Raw genomic sequence first — 21722 nt, forward strand, 5'->3', positions numbered from 1 at the left:
GTAATCTGCTCTGTGTTATGGATGTAAAGGGAAAAACTGTGGGACCAAATGAAGAGAAAGCCTGCTTAATGATATCTTCTCTCTCTCTCTCTCTCTCTCTCTCTCTCTCTCACACACACACACACACATATATACACACTCCGCCTTTTTGGGGGGTCATTAAGACCTTAAGAGGATTTTGTGCCAATAGACACTGAACTATACAGTGGTTAAAAAATGTCAGGTCATGTTTCATGTTTAGAAGTGACTTACTGTTTACATTATGGGCTACAGCTTTAAAAGCATACTTGCCTAGTTGTCATATGTCATTACTAGGAGGAGTCACAAGTCTAAAATGAGACAAAGTACTGTAACAGTATAGCATTCATATATTTTACACAAATTACTTTTACAGGAAGTTGTCCATTGTGGATTGTGCCTTTTAAGTGACCAGTACTTCAGTGGGTGTAATGTGCAGTGCAGCATCCACCTCAATTAAAAACATTACATCAGAAAGTAAATATCTGATGTATTTTTGGACAATTTTGCTAATTAATAGGCTACATCTGGCTGAAAATATAAAAATATACAGTATTCTATGAACAGGTGTTTCTTTTTATTATTAGAATCTCTAGGCTATGCATATCAGTGCTATTGTTGTTAATATTGTGATGTAATACAGCATTTCTTTCATGTCTGCTCATTGTGCATATGAAATGAATAGTTCTTTGCACCATTAAATATGGTTTCTTGACAATTTTGTTTTTGTGTTGTTTTTTATATGCTAGACAGTAAAATTAACAACAGAATAAATTAGAGAAAGGCTTCATATAGCTGGATTTCCTCCTGAAACATTCTTGAGGCATAAATAATAATCATAGTACTGTTTTAATGTAACAAAGCACTTTAACAAAATATTTGTTACAACATAATTATATGAAAAGACAAGTGCACAAATACAAGTTTATAAACCACAGCCTTTGTTAAGTACCCACTCATCCAGCCAGTCAATGTCATGTTGTTGTAGGTGCAATTGGAGGGAAAACAGTAAATTAAAGGTACACTCCATTGTAGAGATTTTGTTGCCAGACTTCACAGCTCATTAAAGGGGATGTTAAAGCCTCCACTGTGAAGGCAGAGGACCCTTTGAGATCTCGTGAGTTTCCTCCTCGTATTGTAAACCATATATTTTTTTATGAAGATAAAGCGTGATCGAATACGCTAATTCATTAAACTAGAGTTCATTATACGTGATAGCTCGAATATTTTGTCGCCTAGTTCTGAGTTACAAGACAAACAAGCCTCACTTTTCGTCAGGCTTTGTCCGAGGACGCCCGTTTCTAGCCCCAATGCATTCTGGTGCCGTCCCCGCTCTTCTGTCGAGATCCACCGCTAACGTGAAGCTGGTAAGGATAAACTGGTCAGAGCAATTAAAGGGGAAATGTTGCAAGAATATAACTCCGCTTTGGTCCTAAAATCGCATCTAGGGCAATTGTAAACACTTATATTGCACCATATCATTACAAACTATAAACAAGTAGCATGTTTAGCGCTGTTTTGTTGATATGAACTCTGATGTTGCACACATCGCATGGCGTGGGACAGGAAAGGGTTAATTTTTTCCGCCGCCGACATTTTTGTTCGGCGCTCTACGGCAACTTTTTAACTTACATGTGCAACGAGCTGGCGCTATGTTTCCCCACTGTGTTTCACATTTAGGCTGCAGCCTGCACCGTGTGTGTGTTTTTAAATGTATTAACGTTGCAGTTCGCTAACTCGGGACTGCCTCAGTTCTTTGTTGCACAGAGCTGCTTGTGCTCATCACCTCATGTATGGATCCGCGTTTGCGAACAAGAGCTAGCATGGAAACACAAAACTGAATTTTCAGCAAAACAAACAAAGCGAAAGATGTAGCTGTCACTATCAGTACATGTGTCTCCAGGCTGAGCGCCCTGTAGTTTAAAATGTAGTGTACACCACACCGAGTAGACAGGGGTTACCTCTGGTCAGCACTAGTTAGCCAATCCCTTAGGGTTGAATGAACTTGGCAGCACTTCGTCTCTTGAACACTCCCACAGTGTACTAACCGAGGCCCCTTCAGCAACTTACAGTTGTTAAAACAACAAACTGGGGCTATAAGTAACCAATAACTCTACTGGGTCACTGTAGCCAAGTGTAATTCATTTGTTATTTTTGCTGAACTTGAAAATATAGAAGTCGATCAGCTCATTGTGAAGTTTTATGTTGCCAGCAGTGTGAGTGTGTGTTGCACAGAAATATATGTTATCTAAGAGTCTTGTAATTTGTAACAATTCATTAGTATGCACTTTAGACTCTAGTAACCCCCTACCATCATGCGTTTTCTTACTAAACTGAATATAATACATCTTGTGCCTGAAAATGAAAATACGCTTGAATTGATTGGTTTCATTCTTAATTGTATACAATATCCCTGTCATTTTACCCCGAACATACATATATCTGGATAATTAAATGCAGTCCAATGCAATAGACTGACCAGTAGACACCTGTGAGTTGTTCATTTAATGTAGAGACAGTGTCAGAGACGTGCTGATTTGATTCTGGTGTTGGGTTGCTTTGGGAAAGTGTACCTAATATCTGGTCTACAAAACATTGTTACTTACTGTTATTGAATGTTGATTCAGCTCTGTAGTTATTTCTGTCCCTCAGACAAAAGATGACGAGCTGAAACAATTAGTCAATTAATTGATTAGTTGATCCTCAGAAATGCAAATATTTTGTGAATCGATTAATTGTTAAAATTATTTCCTGTTTCCAGCTTCTCAGTTGTGAGGATGTGTTTTTCTTTGTTTTTATATAAATGTAAACTGGATAATAAGCTGAATATCTTTTAGAGGTGTTAGCAAGGGCTCTTATGAAATTCTAACTGGCATTTTCACAATTTTCTGATATTTTATAGACTAAACAATTAACTGATTAATCAAGAATATAAGTGGCAGAATCATTTTTAATGAAAATAATTATTTGTTGCAGCCCTTAAAATGATTACAGAGTCACATCAACAGCTTTCTGAAACAGTCTTAAAAAAGATAATATTATAAGCTACTCAAAGGCAGGCTTTATTGAAGTGCTTTGCTTAAGATTGTACAGATGTTTACAGTAATTTGTTTGTTGTATGTTTGTCATGATTCACTTGAAATGATGCACAAAGGAACACGTATGTGAATAATCTGAGGCTTTATTATCTTCTGTTATCTGTCTATGCAATTAACAAGATTTTCTTCCAGCCTCTTGTGACACCCAAACAGTTTCTAAGCACCATTTCTTTGTTCTGTCCTGGTCATTGATGTGGTTCTAGTGGTGAGGGCCCAGAGTTTCTTCAGACATGTCCGTGAGGGAGTCCTTTAACCCCGAAAGCTATGAGCTGGACAAGAACTTCAGGCTCACACGCTTTGCTGAGCTCAAGGGCACAGGCTGCAAGGTACAAATGAATGAAAGTATTACACTTGATAAGCCATATTATATAAAAATAATTATATTATGTAAATAATTATTGTCTTTGGTCACAGGTGCCCCAAGATGTCTTACAGAAGCTGCTAGAAACCCTACAGGAGAACCACTATCAAGAGGATGAACAGTTCCTGGGGGCAGTTATGCCCCGATTAGGTAATTATGATCTATATCATATATCATACCGAATCAGAATCAGAATCAGAAACTGTTTATTGCCAAGTAACATACATTACAAGGAATTTGCTGTGGTCTGAAGGTGCTATTGTTTTGACAACAAATATGTAGAATATAAAAGGTAAAATAAGAATAAAAATAAAAATAAGATAAGATAAATACCACTATAATAACAAATAACTTAAGTTACAAAACAGTTATAAGCCTTAAACAAACAGCAGCAGCTGTTAACGGTAGCATAACATAACAGTAACAACTCATGAAATGCAAAATATAACAAAATTCTAAATATATAGTATATTAAATGATTGTAGATGAGTGATATTAGTTATGATAAAGAAATGCCTACATGGGGCACTCCCCGAGGTGTGACAAGAATCCTTTGTGGTTGAAACCAGTTTTGAGGCACCATTGAAGACATACAGATGAGTGAGTAATCAAAGGAAATACCAACATCTAGTGTATTAGTATGTCTTCCGTGTTCCCTGCCAGTCTGTGGAACTCTATCGGAGGGATGAACACCATTCCTCCACAATATTTATTTATTCACTCATTTATATATACCACCTTTTATTTAATCAAGGGTTAGGGTTATCATCTCTTGTAGGAGAGACCTGAGTACAGCAGATAGAAAGAAAAACAAACATAGCCAGACATAACAAATGGACATACAGCATCAGAGACAATCACAGACATCACTAAATAGATTTGAAGATGAAAGTTTATGTTATATCATTTGGACTTGGAGATGGGGGCATTGTTGTACACGTTGGTCCAAAATCTTACCTAGATGTGAAACTGGGTTGACATCTGGTGGCTGTAAAGGCTGTAGCATCTTATTCACATCATTCAATGAGGCCTGGTGCACGGATGCATCTGCATTTGACATGTTTCTTTACTCTTTTCAGAATCAGAAGCAGTATTGCATTGCACTGGTTTGTCCTATTCTGGTTTGTCCTTTAATTTGTCCCCCGTCTGTAGTTGCTTCTAGAACTCTGTGTCCCCTCCCACACTAGTGACAGAGCCCTGCTGTATTATACGTAAGCCCCAAATGACAATGTTGACTCAGATTCAGGCAGGTTAGGGGGTCAGGGGAGCAAGAAATACATCAGTGTACAAAACATTTAAGTGCCTTAAAAGTTTAAAGAAAAACCTGAGCCTCAGTTCTGAAATGGACAAGCTACCAGTGGGGACACTTTAAAACAAAATGATGATTTTCTTATACTAGACTTTGTACCATATCACAACATAAACCTCTTCAAAATATCACAGAGAGAGCTCTTTTATTTTTGAAGGCATAGGCATGGACACCTGTGTCATCCCCCTCAGACATGGAGGCCTTTCTCTGGTCCAGACAACAGATTACATCTACCCCATTGTGGATGACCCTTACATGATGGTATGCATCTCCTCTTTTATGGGTATTACTTTTTGCCCAATGTGGTCCTATTAGTTATACATGTGAGAAATGGAAGGATGTTGCTGTTCTAATTCTTAGTTTGTCTGTATTATTGGGTCTGACGTAGGCCTACTTTACACAGCGACCCTTAATGTGCTTTAATTGTCAGTATTTCTATTTTGTAGGGAAGAATTGCTTGTGCCAATGTTTTAAGTGACCTGTACGCTATGGGAGTAACAGAGTGTGACAACATGTTGATGCTTCTGGGAGTCAGCAACAAAATGTCAGAGAAGGTAAGAGGCATGTCAGTTGTTGTGTTCACTTTTGTTTTCATCTTGTATCTGGCAAAAAACTGCAGAGAACCAACTATGTTAATGGTAGAACAAACTCTACTACTCATAACGGTTTCTGCGAATCAAAATAAGAAAACATGTTATGAAACAGTTATGAAAGATGTTATTGTTATTATTAGTAGTAGTCTAACGTGCTGCCTGCCTCTTCTCTTAATTTCCTGGGTCTTTACAGGAGAGAGACAAAGTCATGCCGCTGGTCATCCAGGGATTCAAGGATGCATCGGAGGAGGCCGGCACATCTGTAACAGGAGGACAGACGGTGCTCAATCCCTGGGTGGTGATGGGAGGAGTTGCTACAACAGTCTGCCAGCCCAACGAATTTATCATGTGGGAATGAGTTCCTTCTGCATGTTTCCTTACTTGTGTTGTTTGTGCTATTCATACTTTCTTAAGAAAAAGTTAGCATTTTGTTGTAATGAATAACAATCCTGAAGATGCCATTGTTGACATTTCTCAGGCCAGACAACGCAGTGCCAGGAGACGTGTTGGTGTTGACCAAGCCACTTGGAACACAAGTGGCCGTTGCAGTTCACCAGTGGCTAGATATCGTAAGTCCGCTTGCTGACTCATGAATAATTTTGTCTGGGCACTTCTTGTTTTTTAGGATACACACTAATGCCGTCGGCTGTATTATGTTTGTTTTTCTTTCTATCAGCCTGAGAAGTGGAACAAGATCAAGCTGGTGGTAACCCAGGAAGATGTAGAGCTGGCCTACCATGAAGCCATGATGAACATGGCTCGGCTCAATAGGACAGGTACATTTAAATTTTTGATTATTGTCATTTATTTCTCAAGTTAACAAGCGTGTTAAGTTGAGCAAAGCTACATCCGCTGTTGGGCAGAAAAACATTGAATGGGGGACTTTTTTTGCAAACAGCAGCATCCTCTGCAGCAGCTAGGCTGTATTACACCCTCAGTGGATAAGTAGCTTCTGCTAATAATGTAAAACTTGAAGCAAAAAAACAGATAACTTCCTTGTGTGTTCCTTGTGAGCCAGAAGTTGCATACTACAGCTTCATGTTCACAACACACCCAGTTGTCATCTCAAATAAAAGACCCTGTCACACATGTGCACAGACATATTTCAGTGGTGTGAGTGTTTTTGTTTCCTTTTCTTTGATTAGATTGTTCTCTTTATTTATTTATAAAGAGCTTAATGAGGATTAATACTTGAATTTCAATATCTGTCATCATAATGGTTTTTTGTTTGCTTTCAAAATGGCCCACGATGAGTTACAGTCTTTGTGAATATACGCACAAACAATCAATATTTGTTCATACCACTGGCACTGACTAATCTTCATGAAAACAGATTTGCGTGCATCCCTAATCAACCAATTAATCATCCAGATAAAGTCTCTGTGTCTCCCTCTGTCTTCCCTTGTAGCGGCTGGTCTCATGCACACCTTCAATGCTCACGCAGCTACCGACATCACAGGGTTTGGCATCCTTGGCCACGCTCAGACGTTGGCACGGCAACAACGAAGTGAGGTGTCGTTTGTCATTCACAACCTCCCAGTGCTTGCCAAGATGGCCGCCGTGTCCAAGGCCTGTGGGAACATGTTTGGACTCATGCATGGCACCTGCCCTGAAACTTCAGGTGTGTGTGTGTATACATGGCTTTGTTGTTTTCTTTCTTCTTGTTGTTAATTTACAGTGTATGGCACTTCTGTAGAGTGAGCTTCTCAAAGTGCTTTACAAGTCAATAAAAAAAAACTAAATGCCCAACATAAGAACCTTGCTCTAGCATTCTGAATCAGCTGCACTTCTCAGGTGATAATTAGAGAATAGTGACTTAGTTTGTGTAATTGAGACAAGATGAGTGTGAATAACTTAACAACATGGTGAGAGACAACAGGCCATAATTAAGAAATATTTTAAATAGGGAAAAGCAACAATATCATAGTAATTTGACATTTTTTTTGTGTATTTATGGGCCATCCTTTCCTTAAAACAGTTGTAACAACTTGTATAATTGGTTTGGTTTGAGGGAAAGGCTCAACAATAAAAGTATAAAAAAAAAAAAAAACTACTAATGAGCTGTCCAAGTGGATACAAATTAAAGGAGAACAAGGCTGGACCAAGACTTGAGCCCTGAGAGCCACCACAGGAAAGAGGAGCCCCAAAAGAAAAGATAAATCCCTAAACAGACTTAATAACATCAGTCAGAAAGCTAATGCCACCACGGCCTTGTGCCTTAAGACAACAATGATGTGGTCAGCATCAGTATCAATCAAAGGCAGCACTTACATCCAGCAGTAAGAGAATTGAGCACTCACCAGCATCACTACACATTAAAAACACCATTTGACCCCCTTGTGACTGACCAAAATCTCCATCTCTTTATAGGAGGCCTGCTTATCTGTCTGCCTCGGGAGCAGGCTGCCCGCTTCTGTGCCGAGATCAAATCCCCAAAATACGGCGAGGGCCACCAAGCGTGGATCATCGGGATTGTAGAGAAAGGAAACCGCACTGCTCGCATCATTGACAAACCACGGATCATTGAGGTGGCACCACAAGCAGCCACGCAGAATGTCAACCCAACTCCTGGTGCAACTTCTTAATCCTCCTTTGCTGCGTCACAGACCGGAACCCAAAAGCTCTGCCGAGTGATTTTAGACACATAAACTACGAAAACCATCCTAGAGTGTTGAAATATATACACAGAATAGTATGTACACAGAAAAGACTGGGTTGGCGTGTATCTACATGAAAAACAGCCCCACGCAGTGGCCCAAGGGGCATGTCATCACCTCATCACCCAGTGGACTCAACCTGCAGTATCCCCATGATAAAAATTGTTAAGAAATAGAGCAAACTTAAAATCCATTTGCCTTTTGTGTCTGTTGTATTCTGTTATGTTAAATGTGCGTGATTGGCAGGCAGCTTCTGATAAGAGCGTGATGATGATGATGATGAAGATACTGTTGATTCATTTTGAATCTTTGGAAGTCTGGTGTCTGTTGCCTCTCTGGGTCTTTTAAAATTGCTCTCATCAAGCAAGCAGACCACGTGATGTTGTTTTTGTTTGTACAGTTATAAAGCCTAGTTTTAGTTCATTGCTGTAACTGATGCCTTGAAAGAAACTGGGTGTGACCAGAATGGTTTGTTTTTTATTACTTTGACTTTTTGTATTGTCCCCACCTAAACTAATAAATATTCAAATAGAAGATGGTTTGTTTTTGCCTGCTAGCTGGTAGCTGGCTTCATGCGAAATCAAATGTGACATTATGTACTTACATCATTAAACTGCAGATTGATTTTTTTTACAGAAACAACTGATGCCAATTCATTGTGCACTGACCTGAAGTCATAGAGGAATTGTGGTTTAAGGTTATAGATGAGAAGAAATCTGCATCCACCCCTCAGGAGATGAACCTTCTACCATCTGCATTCCCAATATGTCATTGTATTTAGGGTGATATGGTGCGTAGAGTTTGCATTATATGGTCACAGAATTGTGGGACTGCAAAAAGCATCCTGGGTTGTTGACAGCGAGCACTCTGATCAGCGGTGCCTTTGTTAAAGATCTGGTGCATTTAGTTTTGCGCTCTTAATGTTGCTAGAAGATGTGCTGAGAGCAGTCTGACTTGCTGTTATGAAGCTTCCAGCTGATCAAAGTCCAGATAATTTTTGTTTATCCTAATAGCCTGGATGAATCTGGAAGGCCTCTGTAAATGTTCACATGGATATCAGAAACAGGATATGACCTCCACCCCTCCTCTCAAAAATAAACTTCTCTTATAATAGATGGTTTTTCTGTCTATTTTTGAGCTTTTGAACAATTGTTTAAATGTGTAAAGAATGGAAAATAATAATCAGCAAAGTTGCCAGTTGTGATGAATTCATTTCTAATGATTCGTATGTCCACATTTTATTAACTAACTGCACAAAGCTGCTAATGGTGGACTTTATGTAGGTTTACAGAGGTCTTCCAGATTCATCTTTAATTTTCTAATCACAAATGACAAAAAAATAAACCAATCCACAAATATTGGCATGTAACAAAGGATTTATGTTTTCAAACAGTACTGAATTCTTTAAGGAGATATATTTACAAGTTTCATATGCACAAAGCATCTCTAAAGGTTATATTTAGATTTATATACAGTCTGTCATACATTGACAAAATGTTTCATTAAAGATTACATCTTTCCCTCAGCACCAAAGCAACAGCTCTGAAAAGTATAACATAAATAGAAATAAATTAGAGGAGTGACAACTATTCATTTTCTGTGACCGAGTGGAATGACCAGCTCCTACAATGTGACCCACCACAAAAGCAAAAAGAACAACATGATGCAACATGTCATCAGAACATTGTTTTGTCTCAGTGTATAAAGCATGACAAAGAGACTCACAGATTGTATGTGAGCCAAATGCAGCATGCCACCCCACAGAGTCTGTTATATGTGCTTTTTCCCATTTTCCAGTTGTACATGCTTTGCGTGCTCCACCGTCTTCTTATCATTTTCTGGCTTGAAAAGTGCTTTGATATCAAGCATGGCCTTCCAAATGTGCTGTCCAAACCGGTATGAGTCCTGCAGGTCACACAGAAAGGCAATAACACAGAGAGAGTGAGACAGAAGCAGAAAGAGTGTTGAGTTTTGAAAGATAGCATGAACGGTATACAGATGGGTCTATAATATACGTTTCTCTCATTTTGTGCTCTTACTGTGTCGGGGCTGGAGAACTTGCTGGAGATGTGGAATGTGATGAGGTTTTCCCCAACAATTATATAAGACACACCATAACCATCATCAGCCACCTGGGAGTAGGAAAGAGATGTTGTTATCTTACTCTACAAAACCCTTCTAGATCAGGGTGACCGGGTGAAACATTATGACTGTGCACATCTATAAAATACAACTATTCAACTCACAGGGCCAAATCCACCACCAGCACCCACATATTTAGGGAACTTATTGATGTCAACTAAATTCAGCTGCTGCTGTGGAGTCTGGCTGGTAGACAACTTCCAGGGCTCTGAAAGCACCTAGAAGCAAAGACATTGAATGTTGAAAGGAAAAGGGCAGATAATAAAGGAGAAAGGTTGTGATACAAACCAATACAATGACAGAGCGATCATAGAACCAATGATCATAGTTCTAACCTTCTTAAGAAACGGCGAGTCAACACCAAGGTATTTGGACACTATGTAGAGACAGAAGAGGTGACGGTCGATACCAGAACCAGTCATGGCCAGACGATACATGTTTTGATGCTTATCTGCTGCCTTCCGAAATAGGGCAAGTCTCTGGGCGTTCTGATCACAAAAACAACCAGCACAAAAGAATAGCATCCAGGACATATGACATTAGCATCCAGTACATATGACATTAACATCAAATCAAAATGACCTTATCTCTGTTAATGTCAGTGTCAATTTAACCCTGCCACAACTTCAGGGAGTTCAGAGTCCAAGGCACTGACATGCAGAGACACATTGCCTCTAGGTCTTGGTGACCAAGTCCTAAGCAGCACAAGATGACCTCTCACAGCGTGCCCTCTCAATTTGTGAGCCTGATAACACACACATTTGACACCAGATATGTGTTGTAATTCTTTATTCCAGTAAAGCATTTTAATGTGAATGAATCCTGCTGGACCTACCTGTGAATCCACTACTACAAATGCACAGTTAGCAGCTAACCATTGTTCAGACCCACATAACTTATTTAACAGACTTCTGTGGTTTTATGTTGTGTTTTCCTTATTTATTTGTTAATATTTCTGTGTATGTTTGTGTGTTCTGCTTACTGTTGCGCCTGCATCCTCCATTGCTCTGACAAATGCAACAGCCTCAGAGGTGCAGGAGCGCACCGTCTCTGTCCGACCGTCCCTGAACATACGAGTCATTGATGACTCGTACGTCAGACAGAAAACTCCCTGGTCCTATAGAACAGATGGTTTGAAGTCATTTAGTGATGGTGGGCGATACTATTAAACATTCAAAAGACGACAATAACGTCAGTAATGTCATTCCAGAGACAGGATGATGGCAGCCCTACCCTGAACTGTGCCAGCTGCAGGGCCAGCTGAATAAAGGCATCGGGGCTGGTCCTGCACTTCTTGATCAGTCCTTTCCCAAACTCACTGAACAAACAGCCGTGGAAGTCCACATCATCAGCTATCTGCTTGGCTGACAGGTATGAAGTCTCAATGACATCTTGGCACTAAGAGAGGGGAAAACAGAAAGATATCCTGATTAATTCTGTGATGAAAAAAATGCTAAAATACCATCAAATGTAGATCAAATGAGTCAATGGCAATAAATGATGTATGGCTCTACTGTACCTCCTTTGGAATCTGCCACTGTAGTCGAGTGGGATAAGGCAGGCCTTTGTTCACATCCCCTTTACAGTGTCCCTCCTCTGTGTAGCCAAGATGGAAGCAGTCTGTTGCAAGGACATACTACACATACACACAGAAAATGGCAGCTGGAGATATCTGCCAACTTTGAACCATCGTTTTGAAATACAATATCAGCACACATTTTATACCTCCCACATATGTCCTACAATTGGTGCATCAGCCCAAGAATGTTCAGCATTCACACCCATTTTTCCATTTGGGTAAGAGATCAAGGTGAAAGACTTGTCAAACCACCTGTGAAAAAAGAGAGAACAAAGGCTTTTATTTTAGGGAAACAATGCTGCAGCCAATCGCGGAGGCCTTCCCTTGACTTCTCTGCCTACCTGTCGTAACACTTTCCATGAAGCAGGGACTTGGCGTAACTGTCAAGGGAACCGGTCGTTGCTGGGTCATAACCCTGCGGCTCGTCATCTAGTGCCAAGAAGAAGGCAGCTGACTCAATGGCGTCCAGGGACACTTTGTTTACTCCCTGGCCGAAATATTTAATCCGAGCCCGAGCCCATGGAACTCTAGAAGGGGACGTCAGAGTACGACAATATTCCATCTGCTTTTTCATGTGTCCTGTGCATGTGTGTGTCTGATTGTATACCTGTTTCCTGCAGTCAGGGCAGCTAATTTTAGTTCTCCTGGCAGGGGTTCTGATGTATCATTGAGGATCCTTTGAAACTGTGTCTCCAGCTCACTGGGTAAGAGGTGACGCCCTCCCGTGTACAGCCACACTTGGAAGAGACGGCCCTTGTGGTAAACAACCAGGTGCTTACGGTCAGTCAGGTGCTGCACAATATCTGCAGAGAAGGGCCGACAAGAAAAGGAAGGGTGTGTGGACAAAGGATAACCCTTTTGTACAAATAGATGGATGAATGCTACCCTTTAGCCCACATACCTAATCCTGAGCGCCTGCAGTACGGTTGTTAGAGGGTAAATGAACACTGGAACACATTGGACTGGGGGTGAAACTTTGAAGCCAGTTGCACACTAATTGCTTGCCTTAATTAGCGATGTCAAAGCAGGTATTTATCTTTTAACAGCTGATGGAAAACATGTGCTGCGACATCAAGTTTGAACCCAGGACAGCAGGAGAAGTCTGTTTGAGTGTTGTTTTACCCTTTAAAGCAGTTGCTTACCTGTTTCAATGCCAGGGATGCGGGTGGTGTTAAAGATCCTCTCCATCTGAGTGGAACACATGGGAACAGTCCCTACAGCCCTAAGCTGAGAAGAAGAAATAAATGAAATCATTAAGTTTTACCTAGCTGGGAAAGAAAATGAATAGATTTAAAGAAGCAGAAAGGTTCACTGTTATATACTCAAGCTAAAGAGAAGATAGAGGGTAGAAAATGAGAAGAACGAGTGATAGGAAGAGAAGAATAAAGCATGTATGGTTTTACAGTTGGTAGGCTGCAACCTGATTGGGTGATTAGGGTTAGAGAAGAGTGGTGGTAAAGTCATGGCAAGCATTACCGGTGCATGTTCACCACGTTCCAGCTTGCGTCTATACTGCAGCATGGCATGAACCACATTGCCTGCCCGTGCCGCCTGACGGTGTGTTGGGGTCACGTACAAGAGGTCCTTCACATAAACACGTTCACCACACAGACAAAGCAGACATATCAAGTCAACACAAATAGACAGAAAGCAGAGCACAAATATAAATCACAAAGAGATATTTATTTCATTTAGCGAGGTGAAATTTCAAGAATTAAAGGAACGTTTGTTTGTTTTGTCTCAATACAATAAATGTTGATTTTATGTACTCTTTTCCCTTCTTTTAATGTATAATTACTGTATTGCTATGATTAAAAAAATAACATTGCTATTGCACTCCACTGGTATAGCAAGCTGACCTAGTGACAGTCTGTCTTACCATTATATAGAAGTTACTGTTCACCATGATGGGACTCCTGCCCCTGAGGTAGATGTACTCCTCCCACCAGTCACTTACCTAGAGAACATTATTATTACTGAATAACATTACAATTCAGTTGAATGTGAGTTCCAATGTTGTATCACACGTAACCACTACTCACATAATTTGTTGCCCACCAGGATTTTAGGATTAGGTAAGTCTGCAGCTGGGCTGCTTTGGAATCTTTAAAGTCATTGGCCAAAATCTTCATTTGGTTATACTGTTCACTGTCCAGCAGAGGAAGGACTGACTCAAGGTACTGTGGGAAAAAAAACATGGTGTGTGTTGTCAGGACAACGGAGCAGTGTTATGTAGAAACACAGTGGGTATAAAAGAGCAGCTGAGCTACACAAACAGAAAACCTGGAAGACATCCAGCACATGTGTGGCTAAGAGGACAGAGCAGATTGTTATCTACTACTGGACTATTGTATCTTTCACGGGGTGCAGGACGGCAGCTAGAACAGCAGATGGTGGCACAGTCCAGTCTGTATGCTCTAACAAGCTACATACATCTCTGTGTAGGTTTAGTTAATGTGCTAGATAGGTTTAAATGTAGGTGTAAAAGTTAGACATTTGGTATTAGTTTTTGAAATGTTGGTGTTCAGATATCAGGTTATACTTTATAACATTCAAAAACAGTCTTGGTATGTGATTACAGCCGATTTCTGGAAGTGTGGTTAGAAGCTAACATACATATTTAGACAATGCTTGATTACCATCTACCAGTCTAGCTACCTTCTACCCATGCAGGTCAGGTATTACCCAAGTCCAATCACAGCTTGAAATATTTGTAGGATTTCATAATAATATTAATATTATTAATATTATGATGCATTTAGTGTATTTCCATGTCATTCATCTCAAAAACCTATTAGGCCACATTCACTTGTATCATCCCACTGTGTAATTACACACCCTGTGAATTGTATCATCCACACTGGGCACAGGGAGCCTGGGTAAGGAGGCCTGGAAACTGTAGAGCAGCGGTCTGCGCCCAGAGAACATCTTCACCAGGCTCTGGTAACAAACAACACCCAGAACAATCACACACATAAAGTATTCAAGATGAACCTTTATTACAGATTCTTAAAGATTCAGACAGAGTGAGTGAAAGACAGGAGGACAAACATACCAGCCACACTTTGGTTGACGTGCTCATTTTTCCATGGGATTCAAAAATCCATCCGTGGTAGGAGAGTAGAGCTTTGAGAGTGTATCTCAAGAGGTAGATGAGGAACAGCCACAGTCCAGTGGCAAACAGGATGGCACTCAGCACTGCTCGGGTCTGCACTGACATGTAGTCTCTGCTCAGAAAAGGCACAACACTGCCTTTGTGAACAATGGGGTAAAATAAGAAATTCAACAGAAAAATGCACAATAATTTTGTTTTTAGATAGCTGACTTACTGCACAGTTAATCTAAGCAAACCTAAAGGTCCAGCAGAATATTTAAAAACTGAACCACAACAAGGAAAGACATGGTACTGGCTGCAGCGGGTGTCTGACCTGTGTGGTAGGATTTCCTTGATTGCGTCAATCATTCCTAGAGAGGGGTCTATGCGGATGTACAAGGAACTCATCATGGCAATCACAACTATCAGCCAACTGGACGGACTGGCAGGATAGACTCCAGCCAACACACCATTCTGTGAATGAAAAGCAACCGGATTCAACATTAACACAAGATTAACCATCATCATCTATGTTCAGACAATGTGAAAGAAAATGCATAGCTATTTAAAACACCTTTATAGATCTTGAATGTTACACTTGAAAGCTTGTTTTTCAGTCTAATTGAGTGACTCCACATTTCTCAACACTGATAAGCAAAGCTAGATCTGAAATGTTGGCTATTGTACCTTGAATTGAATGGCTCGCTTCTTCCATGCTGTCACTCCTGACAGGTAGATGTTTTTGATGACCTCTTCACTCAGTTTAAGGTCCACACCATCTGGCCGCACGGTGAACTGGAAGCCCACCGCCTGATGTGCCTCAGCCATCTCTGAACACTGCTAACATGGAAATCAAAGGGAAGCTTTTTGAGTCTTCAGGTGTCTAACTGGAAACAATGACTATGATAATGATAATACTGAAAAATAAGAAAAAAAAAGAAGTTCAGTGGGAGATGTACATAATACACTGAAAACTGTTTTACAATTTGAAATGTTAACAAATGTAAACTCTCGCCGTATGTTTCACTGTAAAGTTTGTGTCATCAACATGTATTTCAGAATTTTCTGGAATAAAAAATAATCGAATCTATTTTCAGGTCCATCAACCTTTAAGTCACTTTAAGGTCTTCTATGCTTTCATAGTCATATAAAATCGTAATCTTGCTTTTCAGCTCTGGATGCTCGTTGCTACCATACCGTCTAATATTCAAAGATCAGATAGCACACTCTTATTCTCCGGCAAGGAACCAAATTTCCACTGAGCTATGCACAGTTTTAAATACGTTGGTATTATATTCACTATTTTACTAACATTTTCATAAAGACAAACAAAAAACATCATGAGTCTCAGTTGGGACACTGTTTGTCTGTGGTGTTTGCTCATAATGTGATAAGGAAGGCCCCTGAATTGGGATCCACAGATGTAATCATGAAAACATAATGTAAAGTTGGAAGAGTCCAGTCATTGTCTTTTAAATGCAACGGCCTTGTGAAATTCGAAACAAAAATATTTGGAGTTCACAAACCACTCCATATAATGGTCAGGGCGACAGGTCTAGGGTTTCTTTTTCCATGTCATATGACTGAACAGTCACCAAGTGGGACAAAGTTCAATGGCCAGATATAGTGGTGCACCAGCTGAGCATGTGCGCAGTCCTCAGATGGGCATGAAAATATAAACACAGAGTACAACCAACAGATGAATGCTAAACCCTCTGCTATTACAGAACGCTGTGAGGATCTATTGGACTTGTTGAAGGTCAGCATTCATTTTTGCTGGACAACTGAACAAAGAGATTTTTGTCATTGAACTTCCTCATCATGATTTTCACCTGATGTTTTACATACATGGCTGAACACAAGGAAAACAACACACTAAAAGATTTCAATAATTTAGCGTTTCCATCCAAACCTGTTATGCTCTGTACTGTAATTAAAACAGTTTGCACTGCTATCAACCACCAAAACCTCTGCAGCTAACACAACTACATGCAGAACTGAACAAGAATTACAAACAGAAGAGTCATACTTTACCTTTGTCAGACCAGAGTCAGTATAATCCACTCAGGCAGAGCAAAGCTGTGACTTTGGTTTGTGTCAGTGAGGCAGTGAAATTCCTCTGTGCTCAGGCTTGTATGCTCTGTGTGACTCCAGTGCCCTTGATATGGCTTTCCTCAGGTAGTGAGCTCAGAGCTGTCGTCCCCTGTGCTTTCCAACCCTCCCTCTCTCCCCCCTCCTCAACACCTCTCTCTCTCTCTCCCTTTCTGCCTCTTCCTCGCTCACCCATGACATGCTTCTTTTTGTAACAAGACACCAAACATAGAGAGAGCCGAACCTCATGTGCCTTGAGGTCTCTGCTAGGTAACTGAATCTGCTGCAGTGCTGTGTTAGGATGTAACTGAGAGCAATGTGACATTTCCTTTTCAATGACTGAGAGTGCAGGCTGTATTTAACTGTTATTAAGAGTATAATTCCTCAGATTTTTATCAGATCCGAGCGACATGACTTTGTTTCGATGAGAGGATTAGAAAATGAGACCTAATGGTGTTTGTTAAGAGAAGATAGAAAACAAAATATGTTGTCTTAATTGTGCGATATTTTTGGACCCAGAGAGTTTAGGTCATGCCATCACAACTTTCAAATCCAACAATAATGTTAGTAAGAAAGGAGGAAATGGAAAAGAAAACAGAATGCATTTCCTTATTCATGAATAACCTTTATTAACCAAGAAAAATCCCATCGAGATTTTGAATCTCACATACAGAGGAACAGAACAGCAGAAACTATATGTATACAGAATATACAGGTACACATGCAGCACCAAGCCAATTTTCTTAAAAACTGTTTAATAAATACCAAAGTCCAAACAGAATCATGGCTAAAAGCAGTTATAATTTACAATAAAGTCAAGTTCTGAAGTTCTCTATACGCTCCTATTCTTTTTCTTCCAGAGTTGCTTTAGGTTTAAGTCTTAGTCTACCTTTAGGAACAAACTTTAAACTAAAGGACTGAGATTTTAAACACAAGAGATAAAGATAATCCACCACTGATAATCCACCTAGGGAGTTTATCTCCTTATGTTTGAGAAAGACGTAAGCACTATTACATCTAGCCACAAAAACTATCACAAAATACATACAGTATAGCAGAGAAGCTAACTATAACATTAAAAGTGAAGATAAAAGACAGCCTCATAGCGGGTGGAGATGGGTAGAGGAGGAAGAGCTCTTATGGAGAGAGTTTGCAGATCCATCCTTGCAACAGTGTTGTGCTCTATACTTGGCATCAGGACCTGGTCACCTGCAATTGTTCCCTGTCCTGCAAATGCCACTTTCTCAGCCCTGTGCACCTAAAAGGAAAAAAAAAAGGATAAAACTGATTTGTACTTTAGTTAAAAATATTATGTCATTGTGCTTCAGATACACATAACTAACAGCTATCTCTAAAAGTGATGGGTTATTTTTATCAACACAGTCTCTTGTCACCTGTCCCCATCTCTGGGACTGCACACAGAATGATGTCACCACATTCTCTGAGTTGTTTGTGCCAATCACAAGCAGCCTGTCAGTGGCACCCAGGAAGTAAAGAGTAGGGAGGTCTGCATCTGCTCTGGTAAGGGTGGGAAGCAGTTCAGACCAGGAGTCTAACAGAAAAAAACAGATTAGTGTGTTAGGAAGCGAGCTTTCTGGGCTGTAAAAAAAACATATTCCTCTTTCCAAACAGATTTGCTGTTCAGTCTTACCTTGCCTTGTGTTGTACTGCAGCAGCAGTTTCTCTCCAGTCCTCTGGATGCTCCCCAACACATAGAGACAGTGTCCAAAGCTAGCAGCAAGGGGCACGTCATGGGACAAGGACATGGTGAACTGGAAGTCAGTGAGCGGCAGTGAGGAGACAAACCTAAGGCAGAGATTATATTCAGGATGCTTTTCTGAAGGGGAAACATATCAATTAGAAAATAATAGCACAATTTCTCAGTGTCATCCCAAAAGCTGACTGGCTATAAGACATTGACAAAGAGGTCACAAACCTCCATGTGTCGTCCCATGGATCATAGCGTTCCACAGCTGTGTAGAGAGCTGTGCTGGAGTCCGGAGTCACCAGTGAGTCTAAGTACCAGCCTCCCACAGCGTAAATACAGCCTTCACAGGCCACTGCACTGAAGTGCCTTCTATGCTGTGGACGCAACAGATGGTGACAGTTTCCATTAGTGTAATACAAATGACTAAGGAAGACAAGGCAAGAAAAGTTTAATTTTGGGTAAGACAGACTGGTCATCGGCTTGATTCACAAGCAAGAAGACTGTCTCACCTTAATCAGAGGAGCTGTGGCGACCCACGTATGAGTAAAGGGATTATATCTAAAGGAAGCCATCTTGAACTCCCAGCCTTTCTTCACACGCTGCCGGTAGCCTCCTATAATGTACAGGTAGTTATACAGGACCACTGTAGTGAAACACCACTTATCAGCCCTGAAAGGAAACTCTGTAACTGGATACCAATCTCCGCTGTCCTCTGAGCCTTTCAGGGTAAAGAGATGTCGGGCACTTTCGGTTTCTGGGTCGCTCCAAGAAGTGAGGTTCTCTTTCCTAAGGCTGCAGAGACATCGGTCTCCTTGTGTCCTCAGGTGAACAACTTCATCCTTCTCTTCATCGTTCAGACACCTGAGGTATGAATCAGTTTTAGGGATGAGAAAGAAACATGAAGCAAACTCAGTCTCGATCACAGTCCAAAGATGTCGTGTCATGTAATTGTACTGTTAAGCGTTGCATACTTGATGAGGTGAGGCAGCTCCAGCAAGTTTCTACTCAGGTAGGTGAACATGGTCATCTTCAGCTCCACACAGCAGATCTCCTGAGCCAGACCCAGGTAGGACAAACAGTTACCTGGGCTGAGTTCATCTGCCAGGACCGACAGGCACTTTGAGAGGAAGGCCTCGGCCAGGAGATAGCTGCTGACCTCCAGAGTCAGAAAGGGAGGCAGCAAGAGGTGGTCGGTTGGGGTGAATCACAGCACTGAATTTGCAAACAAAAGTATGAGATGTCCATAAACATGTAAATAGTCTGCATACCTGGATGTGTGAGCCCAGCTCCTCCTGAGGGACTTTAAACTTATTATGGAAGGAGAACTCAAGGAGATTGTAGAAGACGGAGGAGGACACATGGTCCAGGTGGATGAGGCTCTCTGAGGTCTCTCTCATTCTGGACTGGGACAAGGCTCGGAAGTACTCGCTGCACTCTGAGAGTCTCCCAAGGTCCACCTTTAAAATGAATTATTAAACCAAAACTCCTGCGGCCTCCAGTTTTTGATCAACCTGTACGGCTGGGAGGATTGTGTTATGTTTGTTTACTTACATGGAATGCACATGTGCTGGTTTGGACTGTAACCATGGTTTCATCTCCATCTCCAAGGTGATAGGTGCGGAGTGCCTCACTGGTTTTCCACTCCTCTGAGTCGGCTTTGCATGATCCTCTATCTGTGACACCTGGGGATGCTATCCAATTGTTGACTTTAGGAAAAGCTCCCCAAAGTCTTGTAAGACCGTATTTCAGCCATAAGCTTATCCACTCAAAGAGTATCATAAAACACTGCCTGAGAGGATTCATCTCACTGACAGAGGGTTGTTTGGATCTAAGTTTAGCCCATTATAACAGTTTTAATGCTGTCTGTGCCGTGTAATTTGATTGTTAAAACTCTCATACAACCACTGCTCCAATCACACATTCAGAATAACACAGTAAGTTCCTCCAAATAAGGGAAGACGAGCCCCCTGAAGAATTCCAAACAGCCACTGCAATGGAAAATTAGAGAACAGAACAGTCAGTTTAGTCCATATACCACCGGCTCGTCTCTTTCCCTGCTGCAGCTCTCACAGTCACGTGCACTTTCACAGCACAAATAGTGAAACAACTGAGAGCAAAGATTTAAGACAGCATGCAGGCAGAAACAGCACGTTCAAGAAAACAGTGCAAGGCTAAATCTTCAACTTGAATTCCTGTTTGCTCTGCAACAAATCCAGTCGATACAGAAGTGTCCCTCGATCTTTGAGCAGTGTACTTCTCTCTGGCTGGTCTATTCTCGGCGCATGGAGGTGGGACAACAGTCAACCCTCTGGGATGAAACATGGTCTACTTCACTCTGCTCTAGACGTCATCATGGGGCACTCAAGTTACGTAGCAGTTGTGTGACGGTAATGTGAGAGTAACGTGTTTCACAAAATATCAATACATTTGTTAAAATGCATTTTTAAGACAGACAGTAAATGAAAAGAAAAATTGACATGGGTTCTAAGCACACTTGTTTATTAGCTTTTGAATTATATTTTTAGTAGTGCAAAGAGGACCAACATAATACAGAGACGTTTTTACAAAATTAAACTGTGCTGGGACAAAGATTCTTCAAGGGTTAGCTACAGGTCGTAATGAGGCACAGTTAAGCTTCCAGCTTCTTCATAAGTAAACTGATGCAGCTATGTGTAAAACAATGATATCAAGACATTAACCGATGGCACTGCATTCAGTTAAATACAGGAGACAGTCTAAATAAATAAAAGAATCATAAAGGAATTTTAAAAAGAAACAAAAAAGCTTCCAGAAAATGTCCAAAGCCCACTTCACTTTCAAATAAGCTACAGGGAAAGTCACAATGTGACTTTATTATAACACAGATTTCAATTAAGTTATTGTGGTTGCATACATGTCCCAGATGGACATTTTTATTACACAGGTAAGAATAGTAACAAGTTAGATACTCCAAGTTATGATTCTTGGCAAAAAACTAAACCTAAGAACAGAAAAAGCTCTGAATAAATATGAATGAAATATCATCAGCATTTAATGATACATCAATGGCGAAAGCAGACTTAAATATGGGCC

The 21722-nt window shown here is 40.6% G+C and overlaps 3 protein-coding genes across 7 annotated transcripts; 1 reads left to right on the forward strand and 2 right to left on the reverse strand.

Moving 5' to 3' along the window:
• Nucleotides 1–1364: 1364 nt before the first annotated feature.
• Nucleotides 1365–9149, forward strand: sephs1 (selenophosphate synthetase 1). The gene is made up of 10 exons (XM_070907153.1): nt 1365–1385; nt 3320–3442; nt 3531–3627; nt 4944–5047; nt 5233–5340; nt 5573–5727; nt 5858–5948; nt 6056–6155; nt 6788–7000; nt 7750–9149. Exons 2-10 carry the CDS (start codon nt 3347–3349, stop codon nt 7962–7964), a joined length of 1179 nt encoding a protein of 392 aa, XP_070763254.1. The 5' UTR covers nt 1365–1385; nt 3320–3346; the 3' UTR covers nt 7965–9149.
• Nucleotides 9150–9518: 369 nt separating this feature from the next.
• On the reverse strand, nt 9519–15679 carry cpt1b (carnitine palmitoyltransferase 1B (muscle)). Of its 5 annotated transcripts, none has more exons than XM_070907440.1 (18): nt 15602–15679; nt 15186–15325; nt 14813–14984; nt 14596–14697; nt 13800–13937; nt 13637–13714; nt 13234–13341; nt 12900–12984; nt 12365–12560; nt 12099–12284; nt 11904–12009; nt 11698–11814; nt 11412–11576; nt 11161–11295; nt 10514–10666; nt 10283–10396; nt 10076–10168; nt 9519–9941 (listed from the first exon to the last, which is right to left on the reverse strand). In XM_070907440.1, the coding sequence occupies exons 1-18, from the start codon at nt 15677–15679 to the stop codon at nt 9807–9809; spliced, it is 2301 nt and encodes a 766-aa protein (XP_070763541.1). In that variant the 3' UTR covers nt 9519–9806. The 5 variants fall into 5 exon arrangements, with proteins under 5 accessions (XP_070763541.1, XP_070763539.1, XP_070763540.1 ...); XM_070907438.1 differs by having other exon boundaries at nt 15539–15679; XM_070907439.1 differs by having other exon boundaries at nt 14813–14987; nt 15539–15679.
• A 2338-nt stretch (nt 15680–18017) lies between these two features.
• Nucleotides 18018–20453, reverse strand: LOC139286245 (kelch-like protein 42). Its single transcript, XM_070906985.1, has 8 exons — nt 20202–20453; nt 19919–20107; nt 19622–19806; nt 19160–19511; nt 18879–19024; nt 18594–18748; nt 18337–18494; nt 18018–18200 (listed from the first exon to the last, which is right to left on the reverse strand). The coding sequence occupies exons 1-8, from the start codon at nt 20451–20453 to the stop codon at nt 18018–18020; spliced, it is 1620 nt and encodes a 539-aa protein (XP_070763086.1).
• Nucleotides 20454–21722: the final 1269 nt, after the last annotated feature.

This window comes from Enoplosus armatus, chromosome 6 (genome assembly GCF_043641665.1).
Source record: "Enoplosus armatus isolate fEnoArm2 chromosome 6, fEnoArm2.hap1, whole genome shotgun sequence".
NCBI lineage: Eukaryota > Metazoa > Chordata > Actinopteri > Centrarchiformes > Enoplosidae > Enoplosus > Enoplosus armatus.

What these genes read in the sequence shown, in the direction of transcription:
- sephs1 (XM_070907153.1), top strand. Translation starts at nt 3,347, where the DNA reads ATGTCCGTGAGGGAGTCCTTTAACCCCGAAAGCTATGAGCTGGACAAG. An exon ending in GCAACAAAATGTCAGAGAAG is followed by an intron (nt 5,341 to 5,572) that starts GTAAGAGGCATG and finishes GGGTCTTTACAG; the next exon opens with GAGAGAGACAAAGTCATGCC. An exon ending in CACCTGCCCTGAAACTTCAG is followed by an intron (nt 7,001 to 7,749) that starts GTGTGTGTGTGT and finishes ATCTCTTTATAG; the next exon opens with GAGGCCTGCTTATCTGTCTG.
- cpt1b (XM_070907437.1), bottom strand. Translation starts at nt 15,679, where the DNA reads ATGGCTGAGGCACATCAGGCGGTGGGCTTCCAGTTCACCGTGCGGCCA. An exon ending in GGTGAACATGCACCGGTAAT is followed by an intron (nt 12,980 to 13,228) that starts GCTTGCCATGAC and finishes TTCTCAGCTTAG; the next exon opens with GGCTGTAGGGACTGTTCCCA. An exon ending in AGTTCTCCAGCCCCGACACA is followed by an intron (nt 9,942 to 10,075) that starts GTAAGAGCACAA and finishes TGTGACCTGCAG; the next exon opens with GACTCATACCGGTTTGGACA.
- LOC139286245 (XM_070906985.1), bottom strand. Translation starts at nt 20,453, where the DNA reads ATGAATCCTCTCAGGCAGTGTTTTATGATACTCTTTGAGTGGATAAGC. An exon ending in CCAGCACATGTGCATTCCAT is followed by an intron (nt 20,108 to 20,201) that starts GTAAGTAAACAA and finishes TTCATTTTAAAG; the next exon opens with GTGGACCTTGGGAGACTCTC. An exon ending in AGTCCCAGAGATGGGGACAG is followed by an intron (nt 18,201 to 18,336) that starts GTGACAAGAGAC and finishes TTTTCCTTTTAG; the next exon opens with GTGCACAGGGCTGAGAAAGT.